Source organism: Dasypus novemcinctus, chromosome 7, assembly GCF_030445035.2.
Source record: "Dasypus novemcinctus isolate mDasNov1 chromosome 7, mDasNov1.1.hap2, whole genome shotgun sequence".
Classification (NCBI taxonomy): Eukaryota; Metazoa; Chordata; class Mammalia; order Cingulata; family Dasypodidae; genus Dasypus; species Dasypus novemcinctus.
This window is the reverse complement of record NC_080679.1, coordinates 25,588,072-25,604,647: the sequence shown is the minus strand read 5'-3', so window position 1 is coordinate 25,604,647 and position 16,576 is coordinate 25,588,072. Positions and strand designations below refer to the sequence as shown.

The following is a 16,576-nucleotide window of genomic DNA, read 5'->3' as shown; positions in this document are numbered from 1 at the left end:
CCTTACTCATTTATAGTGGTCCAGTTTTTCATTCTGTCTCTTAAACCTTTGTTCACCAATTACTTATTTTTGTCTTTGAGGTTGAACATTTCTTCGCTAATAAATGAGAGTCAGATACATGATGACTCTTATCAAGCACTATTCCAAGTGTTAATAAGGCTGTGAAGCCAAACATTTGGGATTAAATTCAACGTTTGTGGAAATGTTTACTGGAATTGTAGGGAGAGTAAAGAAACAAAACTTAATTCAGTAAATCGAAGGTATTAGTCTAGGAATAAGTTTGAGTTTAGTTATTGTCGTTTTTGTCTTTCTCACTTCTAAGCTATTCTCTCAAAATTCCAAAGCTTTACCTTTTTCTCTTTCATCTACTTAAATTTTTTTTTCATGCTCAAGTTATTGTTTCCACATACATTTACTATGAGAGATGTGTTTATAATACTTTCTACTCAAGAAAATAATGTATTAGCCATTTTCAGGTCTCAGGCTCCTGGGTAGTAAAGAACTTTCTTTGGATTTGTGCAATATGATACATTACAGAATATTTCTTTTTTGAATTATTCTTCTTCCCTCAAAGTCTCTTTCTCATAGTGTTTGCTTAAATATTGAACAAATAATAAAAACTTTGATTATGTGAACTTTATTTTTTTGGATTATTGTTTTTGTGTTCCCATCCCTATGATGGTTAGCCATAAATCTTGAAGTATAATTAAAGTCTGGTATTTTGTAGATGTATTTCTCAGGTACATTTTATTTTACTTTTTAGAAGTAACCATTATCTTAAACTCCAAATAAATATTGTTGCTTTCTGCATCATTATCAAGCGGTACTCTAATTAAAACTTTCCAATTTAAATTTTTCTGCTTTTAAGGTATAAAAATTTCTCATACAGGGTTTAAAACATCAATATAATAATTCCAGCCAAAAGGAAACATTTATAACCTTAACTCTGACTGAAATCATCTTACTTCTGGTGGGGGTTTTTTTGTTTTCTTTGTTTCTTTGGGTTTTTGTTTTTTCCCCCTCTACCCTCCCCCACACGCACCCCATTTGTCTGCTCTCTCTGTCCATTTGCTGTGTGTTCTTCTGTGTTCACTTTTATTCTTGTCAGCGGCACCAGGAATCTGTGTCTCTCTTGGTTGCATCATCTTGCTGCGTCAGCTCCTGGGCAGCTGCACTTTTTTTGTGCGGGGCTGCTCTCCTTGTGGAGCGCACTCCTTGTGTGTCAGGCTCCCCTATATAGGGAACACCCCTGCGTGGCACAGCACTCCTTGCACGCATCAGCCCTGCACATGGGCCACCTCACCACATGGGTCAGGAGGCCCTGGTTTGAACCCTGGCTCTCCCATGTGGTAGATGGACACTCTGTCTCCTGGGCCAAATCCGCTTCCCTGGTTGGTTTTTTGACAACCACAATAGAGTGAAGCATGTATGAGATGTTAGGATAAAAGTTTAGAATAAGAGGATTAAAAAAAAAAAACGAACAGTATTTTAAGACACTTGTCAATCCTTGCATGTATTTTCTGAAACTCAGTTTCTCAAAGTCAGTTGAGAGAGCAAGCAGAGACGAATATTTGGGGCCAGACATTTTGCTTATGACTCAGAGGTTATGATACAAGTTTGAATAGAAATTAAAGTATACGTAAGGGAAATTAGAAAATACTTAGAATTGAATAAGAATGAAAATCCAACATAGCAAAATTTGTGGGATGCAGTTAAAATAGTGCTTAGATAGAAATTCATTGCTTTAAATGCTTACACTAAAAAGGAGAGAAAGGTCTGCCCTCAGTGATCTAAGCTCTTACCTTAAGAAATTTGAAAAAGAAGAGCAAATTAAACCAAAGCAAACAGAAGGAACTATGAAGTCAATGAGATTGAAAACTGAAAAACAGTAGATAAAATCAATGAAGCCAATAGCAGCTTCTTTAAAAAAAATCAATAAAATTAATAAACCTCTGAAAAAAAGAGAAGACACCAATTACAAATATCAAGAATATAACATTATTACAGACTCTACAGACAGTAAAATAAGAAATGCTACTAACAACTGCATACACATACACTTGACTACTTAGATGAAGTGGACACATTCTTTGTAAGACACAATCTGCCAAAGCACTTTTAAGAAAAACCTAACCTGAATACTCTTATAAAAAATTGTTTTTGTACTACCTAAAAACTTTCCAGCATAAAAAACTCCAGGTCTAGATGGCTTCACTGGTGAATTCTACTACTAAGGAAGAAATAATAGTGATTCTACAAAACTTTCCCAGAATAGAGTTCAGAACACTTATCAACTCTTTTTATGAGGCCAGCATTACTCTGATAGTAAAACCAGGCAAAAATATTACAAAAAAGAAAACTATAGACCAGTAGCCCTCATGAACATAGATGCAGAAATCCTCAACAGAATGCTAACAAATCAGTCAACAGTATATAAAAAGGATCAATATTACTAAGAGGGGTTTATCCCAGAAATGCAAGGCTGATTCAACTTCCAAAAATCATTCAACATGATTGATGATAGACCAAAAATGAAAAAAAAATCATATGATCACTTCTGTAGTGAAAAAAAGGAAGTCTTTGTCAGAATTCAGCATCCATTCATGATAAAAACTCAATAAACCAGTAATAGAGGAGAACTTTCTCAACCTGATAAAGTGCATGTACAAACAAAATAAAAAACAAACAAACCCATAGCTGGCATCATAGTTAGTGGTGAAACACTGAATGCTCTCTCCTTAAAGTCAGGAACATAGCAAAAATGTCCTCTAATGTCCTCTATCACTATTCCCATTAAGTACCACACTGAATCCCCAAGCCAGTGCAGTAAGGCAAAAGAAATGGAAGGAGGTGAAGAAATATATAAAAACTATCTATTCATAGACAACATGATTAACTATATAAAAAAATCGCAAATCTACAAAAAAGCTTCTAGAACTAATGAGTTTAGCAAGGGTAGAAGATCATATACGAAGTCAGTTATTTTATGTATGAGCAATAAACAATTGGAACAAATTTTTAAAACTACTGTTTATAAGGATACCAAAATACATGAAAAACTTGTATATAAATTTTGCAAAATATATGTAAGGTCTCTAGTTGAAAACTATGAAACACTGATGAAAGAAATCAAAGATGACCTTATTAAATAGAGAGGAGATACGCTATGTTCACTGACTGGAAGACTCAATGTTGTCTTCTCTCCCCAAACTGAGCTGTAAATTAAAGCAATTCCAACAAAATCCAGCAAGATTTTTTGTTGGAATTGACAAACTACCCTAAAATGTATGTGGAAGGGCAAAAGATCTAGAATATTGAAACATATTTGAAAAAAGAAGTAACAAAATTAGCAGATGTATACTGTCTGATTTCCAGACATACTGGAAAACTGCACTAGTCAAGTCTGGTTTTGGAGTTAGGATCAACATGTACATTGATGGAGCAGAGTAGAGGGTCAAGAAATAGATCCATACATATGTGGTCAGTTGATTTTTTACAAAGGTGCAAAGGTAATTTAGTGAGAAAAGGGTAGTGTTTTCAATAAATGGTGTTGGAACATTTGCATATTCATATGCAAAAAGAATGAACCATGATCTCTACCTTGTACTCTATAGAAAAACTCTCAAAATGGATTATAGACCCACCTGTACAATCTAAATGAAATACTAATTTGACATCTGCTTTAGGTCATATTAGTAAATTATGGTACGTGTTGGTTGCTCCAGGGTTTAAATAGTTTTTAGACTTGTTTTTTCAGCTTTTCTTTGAGTTTTTTATTTTCTTTGAACTTTAAAAAAATCTTTTATATCCATTTTCTCTTTTATTTCTATAAAAGTGTGGTTTGCCAGTTCTAGTTCAAGCAAATGATTTTAGTTATTACAGGTCCAAATAATGAGAGCCATTCTCGTAAGAAGTTGCGGAAATAGGATTAGAGTCCAGGTGTGTGTGTGTGTTTCTTGTTTGTAACTATGTTTTCTCTTGGGTATACCCTACAGCCTTTGTGTTTTTTTCTGAAATGGGCAGTTGAATGACCAGGAAGTAATATTTGTTTATTCCCCTTGAGAGTAGTATTCAGACTGGTATCATTCCTTTGCTGTCTGGGAATATGCTTTAATAGTGATGTGGAATTCACCTGCTTTACTTAAAATTGGAAGGAAACATAAGTGAAAAATAGATTGGTGATACTAATTTTGAGATTGTCCAGCAAGAATGATAGAAAAATTATGTAGATGGCTATACTGCTGCTAACTACATGATGGACCAGACTTGATACCTGATCTTTCAGTGCTGACTGGCTCTAAAAATAATTTTGTTTGCCCATGTTTTCTTTAGGGGCCCTGGTGAAAACAGATGAGCAAGAAGTAATTAACTTTTTATTGACAACAGAAATCATCCCTTTGTGTTTGCGCATTATGGAATCTGGAAGTGAACTTTCTAAAACGGTATGTGTTTGTAGCTTAATTCAATTCTTCATTACGTTAGCTTTTGGACTGCCTCTCATTATGGTCCTGGGATCATTTTCAGCCTCTTTCCAGGCTTTGCAAATCTTCCGTGAATTTTTTTCTTTGAGTAAAAATTATTATAAAATGGTCTTTAAAAACCAGACCAGGGAAGCAGATGTGGCTCAAGTGACTGGGATCCCGTCTTCCGTATGGAAGGTCCAGGGTTTGATTCCCAGGGCCTCTTGGTGAAGGCAAGCTGGCCGGTACAGGAGGGCTGGCCTGAGTGGAAAGCTGGCACAGCCAGATGACACAACAAAAAGAGACACATAGCCCTGTTGTCTTCTGGTAACGAATATTGCAGTGAATTTGTCTGAGGCCTGCCTAATTTTTTCCTTTTGTAGGTGAACTTGGCTTTTCTGATTGGATGCCCATAAGCTTCTTTTATTTCTCTTAAAGTTCATTTGATAATTCTGTATCAGACATTTTTCTGGAAGAGCATACTAATGTATCTTTTTTTGTTATTTTTATACTTTTTCATTTGTTCAGCCTCTTGCTTTAAGAGCATTAATAATGCTATTCTACTTTTTCATATCCATCTCTTTCCCCTCTAATCATTTTTTAAGCATTTTCATAACGTGATTTTTCTCAAGGCTACTTTTCCACATTGCTAATTTTAGCAATATGCAATCTGATTCTGATGTGTGCATAATCATACCTAATTAATTATTTAGTGACTATTTTTGCTGAATTGAATGTAATTAAGCAAATGTAATGATTTTTTAAAATTTTATTTTCAAGAGGTAAAAATTCAAATAGTACCAAAAGATGTATAAATAAAAAAAAGTTCCCTCCTACCTCAGTCTCTCAGTTGCTTTCCCTGGTAGTAACCACTGAACTACTTTCTTGTATCCTTCTAGAAATATTCTATGCATATATGTAGTGGTTTAATTTTATATTTAAATTTTTCATAGTCTCTCATTTATCTTCTCAGCTTTTCTTTGAATTTTTTATTTTCTTTGAACTTCTAAAAAAATCTTTTAAGTCCATTTTCTCTTTAATTATTACTAGTTAGTTATTCTTGGAATATGCTTCCATGCAGAAAGACTTGTGTCTTTCCAAAAGTTCTATTGAGGATTACTGTTTGTTTGGGGGTTTTTTTTGGAAAAAAAATGCATGGGAAGAGAGGTGGTATGAACTGAAAGTGGCAGTTTTAACTAAAATATTTCATCTCTGAATACTTTTTCACCCAGTTCACCAGTCTGGAGGATGGTGTGTATGTGCTAGATATATATATATATATATATATATATATATATATATATATATATATATATATATATATATATACCCCTCCATCCATGGTTTTCTACTTAAACTTGGACACATAAAAGGTAAATGCCATGAATCTATGTTCATGCTGCTTCTCCCCCCGTTTCTTCCCTAATTTTAGTTCTTTCAATAATTTCAGACTTCACAAACAGGATTTGGAATGGATACAACTGTACTCTGTCATCTTTTATTAGTAGTTGCCTCTGAATCAGTTTTTAAAGTTGTGTTCTTGTAGCTGGGCCAGAAAAAGACCCTTTCTTCTTTGTAACATCTCTAAATGTAGACAAAACTCTTCCTTTAGAAAAGCATTTTCTAAAACTTATTATTTATAGACCTCTTTTTAAATAATATATTAACTGAACACCACCAGAAACCTATGGATATAATGAGCACTATCCATGCTTTATCCCACAGATTCTCAACTTTCTCCATAGTGCAGATGAGGAAACACAAGGGCTCAGATTGCTTAAATAATTTGCCCAAAACCACATAAAAATGATGGAGCTGAGATTTGAACGCAGACAGTCTAGCTATGATTTGATCCACTTTGCTATTAAAAACAACTATATAAATATTGCTGTTACCTGTTTCTTGGGGGGAAATTTTTAGAACAAAATAGCATATTCCACATGCTACCACCATAGACTGTAAGTTAATAATACGCTGTAGATAAGCTAGTATTCTGTGCAACATAGTTTGGAAAGACTCAACTACAATTTCAGGAATCTCTTCCTGTGATTTGTTTCTTCCTCCTCTTTGGAATAACAAAGGGCTTTGGGAATGCAACTTCTGCCTTGAGTCTTACTTTCCTAAGAGTAATTTAGAAATCACCATTGGAATAACAAAGGGCTTTGGGAATGCAACTTCTGCCTTGAGTCTTACTTTCCTAAGAGTAGTTCAGAAATCACAGTCTAGATTCATACTGCAGTATAGATAGTCATTCAAACACAGCTTTTTCTGGCTCCTGCAGTGAGTTTTAGCAAGACTCAATAACACCTCATTGTTGTCCTTTTCCAGATACATTACCCACTACCTCAGTGTTGTACATTTCATATCAGGAGATTGTGTTTTCTTCCTACCACTTCATTGTTTCACCTTGAAGGAAATGATAATTCTCAGTTGGGAGATAATAAGCAAATTCCTGTGATAAGTTTATTTTTATGTTGATGATACAAAGACATGAAATAACATGGTAAAAACTGTTATATTGGAGAATTGATACTAGAGTGTTATTTTAAGTTTCTTTATTTTTATTTTTATATGAATGAGAAAAATTATATCCCACTTCTGGAAAAAGTACAAAAAATTCAGAGAGAATAATTGGGTATATAGACCTTAAAATAGACCAAGGATAAAAAATAAATAAAATAGGCCAAGGGTAAATATTAAAATATTTAAATAGATAAAATATTAAAATTATGTGGTAAAGAGCTGTTCTCTGTCACCTCTGATGCCCTAACAATGTTATTCAAGCTCTGAACAGTCATGACTTGTCTATTCAGAATCCTGCAAGGGCTTTCCACTTCCCATAGAACAGAGGTTCTTACCTCTTAACCTGGGTTTCTTGGGTGAGCTTCTTGGTGATCTGCGTGCAAAATTTGTGCATATACAATTTTTTTGAGTATTGAGTTGATAGCTCTCTTCATATTCCCAAAGGAGTATATCACACGCACGCGCACATACACATGCCCTTAACACCCAAGTTTAAGAACCTAGTCTTTTCTTAAATTAGCATCAGGCTAATATATGGCATAAACACTGTCCTTTAACCACACACACACACATTTTCCATTTTTGGCAGTCCCTCTCCTTGTCTCTGGTTGATAGCACTTTTCAGATGTTGTATGATTTGTCTGTCTTTCAAATTGTTCTGTCAAACTCTATCTCACATACACACTTCTAAAATTCTTTGTTTTCTCATCACTTTCAATTTTGTTTTTTTAGTTTTGTTTCCATTGAAATTGTATCTCTCTTCTTAACAGCACTACCCGCCTTTCAGTGCTTTTCTCTTAATGAGACATGGTAGCATTAGTTACATTTTTTACTTTTTAGCCCTTAAAGGGAAGCTCAGTTTGATAAAAGTGATTGTATTTTTGCCACTGAAAATCAATAGCACTGATGTAGTTTTTTTTGCTCTGGAGCATAACTTTGTTTACATTTATCAGTTTTTATGTTTATAAATTCTAAGTTCCTAAGTAAGAGAAGGGCATTTATATCCAATTCGTGTGAACATTTAGGAACCAGGTGTTCTCAGATACCACTTTTGAGAATCAGAAGTCTTACCATTTTATGTTTGCTTTTTTTTTTCAATGCTGCTACTTCAAGAAATACTAAGGACACAAATGTGACTGCATAAGTTTTTGCTGTACTCTTTATTGTCATGCCTAACATAAGTTGAAAAATTGAAAATAATATAAGTGAATAGCAATAAACAAATAATTCATGGTGCGTCCATGTTATGAGATACTGTGCAGCCATTAAAACTATATTGTAGGAGAGCGGATGTGGCGCAGACAGTTGAGCACCTGCCTCCCATGTGGGAGGTCCTGGGTTCATTTCCTGATGCCTTATAAAGAAAAAACAGCAACAGACAACAAGCAAAAAACAACAAGCAGACAAGAAAAAAATATTTTATATATATATATATATAGTAATTTGTAAAAAAAAAAAAGTTACAGAATATATGTTAGCGTGGAAAGATTTTCAAGATAAGTGAATGGATTTAAAACAGTTTAGACTATGATTAGATTTTCATGTTGGGGGGGTGGGGAGGAACAAATGAATTTATGCCCAAAAGGTATATATAGTGATTATCTTGGAATAATGGAATAATAAGATTTAAACTTTTTCCTTATCTTCTTTCCTAATTTTCTCCAATAACCACCTCAATTTATTACCATTTCCAGGAACTGTTATTCTATTGGATCCCTCCCTTATTTCCATTCCTTGTCCACAACTAGAATTAATCTTTTTTTTTTTTTTAATTTATTTCTCTTCCTCCCCGCCCCCCCCCCCCCCCAGTTGACTGTTCTCTGTGTCTGTTTTGCTGTATGTTCTTTTTGTCTGCTTCTTTTGTTGTCAGTGGCATGGGAGTCTGTGTCTCTTTTTGTTGCTTCATCTTGCTGCGTCAGTTCTCCTTGTGTGCGGCGCTATTCCTGGGCAGGCTGCACTTTTCTTTTGCGTTGGGCGGCTTTCCTTACGGGGGGCACTCCTTGCGCATGGGACTCTCCTACGCAGGGGACACCCCTGCGTGGCACAGCACTCCTTGCGCCCATCAGCACTGCGCATGGGCCAGCTCCACAGCTCCACAGCCCGGGGTTTGAACTGCGGACCTCCCATGTGGTAGAAGGACGCCCTATCCATTGGGCCAAGTCCGCTTCCCTAGAATTAATCTTTATATTCCCACTGGCCTTTATGCCTCAACTGGAGTACTTCCCATATCCTGCCTTTTGTAGTTAATAGTTCCTGGCTTGTCTTTTTATGCTCACTTCTTATGTACAACACTCAATAACACTTTACACGTAGTAGGCACCCAGTATAACAGATTCACAATGAGGACTGTGCGACATAATCACTGTGAAGTGTTTTAAAAATACAATTGTTCAGGTCCTGTCCCTGACATGCTGAGTCATTCTCCAGGATGGTGAAGTCTGCACAGTTATGTTTTTTTTAAGTATCCTCTTAGGTGAGTATGCAGCATAACCACTTTGGCAAGTTGTTTGGTGGTAGTATCCACCTTAGCTAAATGTAGACTTACCCTATGAACCATCAGTTCAATGAGTTCTCCTGGACCTTATCATGTGTTCAGGAAAGTTTATGCCAGCCTTATTCATAAAAAATACATAAATTGTGGTATAATCACAAAATTTAAAACTAGTTTTAACAAATTTAACACTAGTTAAAAAGAATGAACTACTGATACTGTGTGAGTAACAACATGGGTAACTCTGACAGGTATTATGTTGATGAAAGAAGTTAGATACATATGAGTTCCTTTGTTTTCAAGAATAGGCAGAACCAGTCAATGGGGGACAAGTCAGGATAGTGGTTACTCTGAGGGAAGGATATTGACTGGGAAGTGGTACAAGGGAATCTTTTAGGGTATTGGAAATGTATTTTAATCTGGTTGTGGTTAACAGATGTGTACATAGGTAAAAATTCATCGTGACGCTTAAAATTAGTGCACTTTAACATTTTATTTTGTGTATGTTTGTATTAGTTTTCTACTGTTGCTATAACAAAATACCACAAACTCAGTGGCTTTTAAAACACAAATTGATTTTCTTACAGTTCTGGAGGCCCAAAGTCTGAAGTCACTTTCACGAGTTGAAGTCCAGGTGCCAGCAGGGAACACGCCCTATGGAGGCTCTAAGGAACCTTTTCCAGCTTCTAGAGCTGCATTCCTTGCATTCTTTGGCTCCTGACCCCTCTTCCATCTTTAAAGCCAGCCATATAGCATCTTCAGATCTCTCTGCTGCATTCACATCACCTTCTCTGTCATCAAATCTCTCTCTGCCTCCCCTTTATAAAGGGCACTTGTGATTACATTTCAGGCCCACTTGGTAATCTAAAATAATCATCCTATCTCAGTATCCTTAACTTAATCACATCTGCAAGGTCTATTTTGCCATATGAGTTAACATCCATAGGTTTGGGTTATTCAGACTACCACAATTTTATACCTCAATAAAATTATAAAATAAAATATAAACAGTTCTCACAAGTGGTCCTGATGAATAGCCAAGGAACAGAATCACTGTGATAATTGTTTGATTTTAATTTTTTTTTAATACTCTATAAGAGTTCATGAGTTTGACAGCAGATCACCTGTTTCCCATATACATGGTCCCAGGTTCAATCCCTGGTGCCTCCTAAAAGCAAAAAAACCAGCTCTCATTGGGAAGTGAATGTAGCTCAGTGGTTGAGTGCCTGCTTCCATATATGAGATTCTGAGTTCAATCCCTGGTACCTCCTTAAAAAAAAAAAGTTAATGAGCTTCATTTTAGGGGCAAAGAATTGAGACTATACATAAAATCTGGGCAGGAAAATCTTTAACTCTACTAGAACAATTTTCAAAGGGAAGATTAAAATCTTATTTCTTAAAGAGATTTTAAAATTAGGTAAAGCCTTATATACCTCCTTTGAAAGAGATGGGGCATAATGGAATCTCTTAATCATCCTATCCCATGGAAAAGAGAAGGAACTAGGTTTGGATCTTGGCTCTGTGACTTAGTAACTTTATTGCTTGGGATCTTAACCTGACAGGCTTTACTTTATTGATTGCAATCACACCTATCACAGAGTAGGTGTTGAATAACTGAGAAAGTCTGGGCTTTTAAGAATCTGATAATTCCTCTCAACTACTTTTTATGTAAAATGAGAATAATAAGGGTACCTATTTCACAATAGGCTTATTGTGAAAATAAAATGTCCTATCTAGCCTTTAGAAAAAGTTCTGGCACATAGTAAATGCTCAATATAGTAACATGTATTACTTTTTTTTGTACTATAAATACTTAGTACAGTGAATTATAGTTTTATAAAAACACATCTTTAATAGCTTCCTAAGTTGGCCACTACTTTTCTATTCATCATCATGTAATATACAAGGGTCTCTGTTCAATTTTCTGATTGATGGTCACTCCTGGGACAACTAGTTGTCTGTTGGAAGATAAATGTGAGTAACATTTTAGACTCCTTAATTTTATTTTACTCCAGGTTGCCACATTCATCCTTCAGAAGATCCTCTTAGATGATACTGGTTTGGCTTATATATGTCAGACATATGAGCGTTTCTCCCATGTTGCCATGATATTGGTGAGTTCTTTCATCTATCCCTTTTGCAGGCTACCTTTTTTTTTTTTCACAACTACCTTCGATCACACAGCTTAATCCCTGTGCTATTAGCAATATATAAAAACAATAATGCATCTAGCTTCCAACTAGGAATAACAGCCCAGAAACACTGTATTATGATTCTTGTAATATCTGACCTCTGATATCAATAAGAATTATTTTATGTCTTATGTGGGTTTTTTCCCCCTATCCCATCCCTTGTTTGGGGAAACAGGGTAAGATGGTCCTGCAGCTGTCCAAAGAGCCTTCTGCCCGTCTGCTGAAGCATGTAGTAAGATGTTACCTTCGACTCTCAGATAATCCCAGGTAAACATTTATAGGATTTGTGGGACTTTGGGAAATACTCTGTCAAATGATTGCCCCATCTCATTTCAGGGCAGGGCATGGATATATCTATATTTAGTTTGTCTGGGCCAAAACTGGATTAATTCCTTTAAAAATTTTGAGGTGCTATTTTGAAAAATTCATCAGAATTGTATATCCCCATTGTGACTCTCTACCCTACTCTGAAATTCCAGAGTTCAGACAGTTCCCAGGGAAGCCTTATGATGTATTATGACTCCTGTAGTTTGAGTTTTCTGTTGCTACTCAGATGGTCAGAAAAATAATTTCATTGACCTCTTAGAAAGTAACATAGCCCAGAGGGCTCTTGAATTGTATTTCTAGTTCTCTCCTTGATTCCTGTAATGTCCTCAAACCAACCATTTTACCTCCCTGTGTTAATAATCTTTCTGCCAGAAATCATAAATTGTCGATACAATGCATTTTAGATATGTTTGACCTTTTGGTTTATAAATCCATAATTCATAGTGAAAGCCACTTGCTCAAATTCTGCAAAACCACATAGTGAGGTGATTTCTGTGCTCCTAGGAATGGAGGTAACTTGATTTAATATGAACTCAGCCTCCTGCCACTGAGCTATTTCTCGAACCATTTTATTCTGTTGTTAGTACTTCCTAATTTCGGCAAAGTTTGAAAATGTAATGTATTTAAATTTCTACTTGTACATAGAAAACTAGACTGAATGCAAAAGCCTATCTATTTTTAAAAAAGCCCTCCAACTGTGTTAATGTTATAGTAAGGTTTTCAGAGTTAACTTTCTGCTGGTCATCTTTTTAGGGAAAATTAAGCTTTCAAAAGTTTATCTGATAATTCTGGTATAATTTTGCTTTTAGTGCCCATCCCTTACTAAAGCTTTTAACTGTAGAACAGTTTCTGCAAAGACAAATTTTTAAGTTAGTATAGAATTAAAATCCATTAATATATTGTAAGTCAGATTATAGCTCTTTTTAATGTACCAATTTTTGAAATATTTCATTTACTATAACCCAGAACATATACATATATTTCTAATACAAGTGTTTTCAAGTATTTACTATAATAAAATAGAAGTTATAATTGAAGTAAACTCTTGTACCTTTTAGTCCATTTTGCTTTTTCATGAAATTCTGCATCATTCAGACAACAGATTCTGGTGATCTCTGAGCCTAGGCCCAATAGAAGCTTTAAAAGAATTTTAAAGGCTTCTTATATTTGGCAGAGCCATAACTTCTGGGGGGCTCTGAATATTTATGTATAAGAAAGGAGCTTTTCCCTGTCCCCAAAATGTGGGTTTATTTGTTGGTCTTCTTGTTTGGTTTGTTTGTTTCTGATGTAGGGCACGTGAAGCACTCAGGCAGTGCCTCCCTGACCAGCTGAAGGACACGACCTTTGCTCAGGTGCTAAAAGATGACACCACCACGAAACGCTGGCTTGCACAACTAGTGAAGAACCTGCAAGAGGGCCAGGTCACTGACCCCCGGGGTATCCCCCTGCCCCCTCAGTGATCCTCCCCTGTCCCCTCCCACTACTCCCTGCAAGTTGGGGAAGGGAGGGGGAACCTGCGAGGAAAACAGCTCAGGTTTTATCGCTGACTGGGAATAGACAACCTCATGCTGAACTGCACTGGAGAAGAGGGGCAGAGTATGCCCGCTGAGGTGTATGAGCTGCCCTGAGGACCTGGGCTCCCTCTGCTACTCCCAGGAAAGGGGCTTCTGACACAGCAGTCTGTCACCACAGCCCCAGGAGGGTGTCAACACCAGCAAATGCTGTATTTTCAGCATGCCCATGATGACCCTACTCCCCCACCTCTACTAGCCACTGGCAGGGAGGGGAAACAGTGGTGATAGCAGCAGCACTCTAGGCACGGTGAATGCCTGGGACCAAGCCATGTGGCATTTTTATTTTGCCTTCCTCGAAGACTCAAGATGTGTCTCTTCATTCTCTCTCTGTTTGTTTACTTTGGTTTTTTGTTTTTAATCTCAGAGAGAGGTGTTTGGACACAAGCTGTAATAGTCAGCAAAAGTTTGTCATTTGGCACTGTTTACAAGTCTGTTAGCTGCAAAAGCGCAATAAAAAGTTGGTCTGGGCATTACATCCCCTCCAGCAGGCCAGTAGCTGCATTGGGCTGTTGGGAGCAGCAGGAGACAGGGGAAGGATGGAAAGCCAAAGGATAGCAGGAACCCACTCCCTATTTTCCTTCCCTTTCCCATTCTCCTAAGGTTTTAGATGCCACAAGGACCTTAACCTTATTTTTGGCTTTTGCTGCTAGCTTTTCCCAAATCTCAGTGCTTTTCTCTTTTTCCCTCCCCTCCTTTTATACTTAAAGCAGACATCTTAATTCATCAGGCTGTCCTGGAAGGATATTATATGTAAGGGAGAGGATAGAACTCACCTTCAGTCCAAGACCTCAAAGATATTTTCTGAACGACTTTTATGGGGAATTAAAGTGAGGGGCTACTTGATCCCATTCTTTGCTTTAGTGTGAATTTCAGCAGCTCCAGCCTGCCTTCATGATTGTATTTGAAGCAGTATTAACTGAATTAGTCCATTTTATTCATATTTAAAATGGAGGGCTAAGCTCTGCTTGCTCACTCAGTCTTTTCTTTTGACACATTCCCTTTTGGGCTGTGGGAATTACAGAGTTGCCACTAAAATATTTTCCACTTGTTCATATTATGTCAGAGAATATTCCCTCCTCTTCTGGGGCTTTAGATAGCTCTGCTCCAATCCACAGGCTTGAATCTATAACCTAGTGTAAACTGCCTTGCTTTACCCCCATCCTTCCCCGTCATCACCTGTGCATGTGCGCATGCTCGCTCTCGCGCGCGTGCTCTCTTTCTCTATCTCACTAATCGAACTCTTGAGAGGGACCAAGTCTTTTCTGTCTATATCACACAAATGAAGATGTCTCTGAACAAATTTGGGAAGGGTCTGAAAGGGGCAGGCTCAGAGACACCTTTGCAGAGGCAGTTTTGCCAACACAAGGGCTCTTTCAAGCCGACTTTCACAAAGAGAGCCGGCCTTGTTAGTTGGCTTCTGTCTCTTTACAGCCAGAATGTAGTGATTAAGTATCCGAGACATGGGACTTGTAGGATAAGCACTTATTCCCCAGCCTTCAAAACAAAGAAGAGAACCATGCCAGCTCTCCATAATCTCAAATCTGAAGAGAAGAGTTCCCGGAGAAAGCAGAGAACAGCAAGACTTGGATAGACATCTTGACTCCCTTCAGCCCATAGTCTGTGATCTGGAGAGTCCAACTAGAGAAACCCTGATTTTTGCCAACCGCCTTCCTGCTGAGCCAAAGTTTTCTCATTCCCCCTTCGCTGGGGTAGCCGCTGAGGCCCAGGGCCTTGTTCCCTGGGAGATTCTCTTCTCTCTCCATCTTTCAGTGCACTGGCCATGTTACTGTACCAACAGTGTCTTAACTCTTGCCCCATCTCTTCTCCCTCAGCTGGCCTTGGACCTACATAGAGTGGGGAGGTGTTGTTGGAAATGGGTATTATTCCTTGTAGTTGATCCTGATGTGTGTGTATAAAGAGACTCCTCCCCTCATTTTATGTTTTCCATCCCTCTAAACAGGACTGAAATAAAACATGCTTCTGTTTTTGTAAAAAAAAAAATGTTTTCCTTTAAAACTGGAGATTTTATTCCATCAGTATAGAGATATCCAGGCACCTTGGTCAGGTGCCTCTGTCCACTCCCTCACACACACATTCCCTGCCAGGAGGACAGTGATGGTTCCTTTGTGGACAGATCCTTGGGTGCACCCAAGTGGTATATGAAAGCTGTGTGGGAGGTTTAGGCTGGTGTCCCTTGCTTGATAAAATATATCTTGCTGGGCAAAACCATACTCCCAGCTTTAGTAGCCAGAATTTAGTACCAATGTGGATAAGACTTCTTTAAGTGAAGGGGTAGTAGCATTTGACACATTTTATCATGCACTTTAATTTTCAACTCTTTCAGGGGCCCGGGACTTTGAGCTTATCTCCAGAGTTGTTTCCATGCCTGTTCCTTGGAGAACTGTCTGGCTGTCAGTGAGACACAACCAGCCCCTGCCTCCAGCTTATTTTTCCCAGGTCTTTAGAGGTCCTGTAACTGTTTCAGTAGTGGAACAGGTTAAGTACACGTCTCCCTTACCATCTAAATAAACATGATTACCCTGCTTACTATCCCTGCTACTCAAAGACTGGAAAAAAGGACATACAAAAGTCCCTATCAAAAGCCAAAGGAGGGAGTGGATGTGGCTTAAGGTATTGGGCACCCACCTCCCACATGGAAGGTCCCCGGTTCAGTTCCTGGTGCCTCCTAGAGTAGACAGATGAGGGAAACGTCTGGGGCGGGGGGATGATAAAAATAAATAACAAATCCTTAAAAAAATAAGCCAAAGGAGGGGAACAAATATAGCTCAGTGTTTGAGTACCTATTTCCCATATACAAGATCCCAGGTTCAATAAAAAAAAATACAACAAACTTATTGGCTAAAAAAATTTTTTTTAAAAAGCTAAAGGAAAACATTTGGAATAGGAAACCAAAGAATGAAATGAGATTTTTCTTTACTTGATACATTGTAGGGTTTAATTTAAAATATATATAGGGAAATGGATGTAGCTCCATGATCGAACAATACA

General features: G+C 37.2%; 1 protein-coding gene across 1 annotated transcript in view; it reads left to right on the top strand.

Annotated features, from left to right (window-relative positions):
* The window catches only part of CNOT9 (CCR4-NOT transcription complex subunit 9), a 36,219-nt gene extending 20,651 nt beyond the window's left edge, over window positions 1-15,568 (top strand). The window contains exons 5-8 of the mRNA XM_004469572.3: window positions 4,333-4,442; window positions 11,490-11,588; window positions 11,842-11,933; window positions 13,285-15,568. Of these exons, the coding sequence (XP_004469629.3) occupies window positions 4,333-4,442; window positions 11,490-11,588; window positions 11,842-11,933; window positions 13,285-13,453 (470 nt within the window). The 3' untranslated portion in view covers window positions 13,454-15,568. The remainder of the gene's footprint in view (window positions 1-4,332; window positions 4,443-11,489; window positions 11,589-11,841; window positions 11,934-13,284) is intronic.
* The last annotated feature ends 1,008 nt before the right edge of the window (window positions 15,569-16,576 follow it).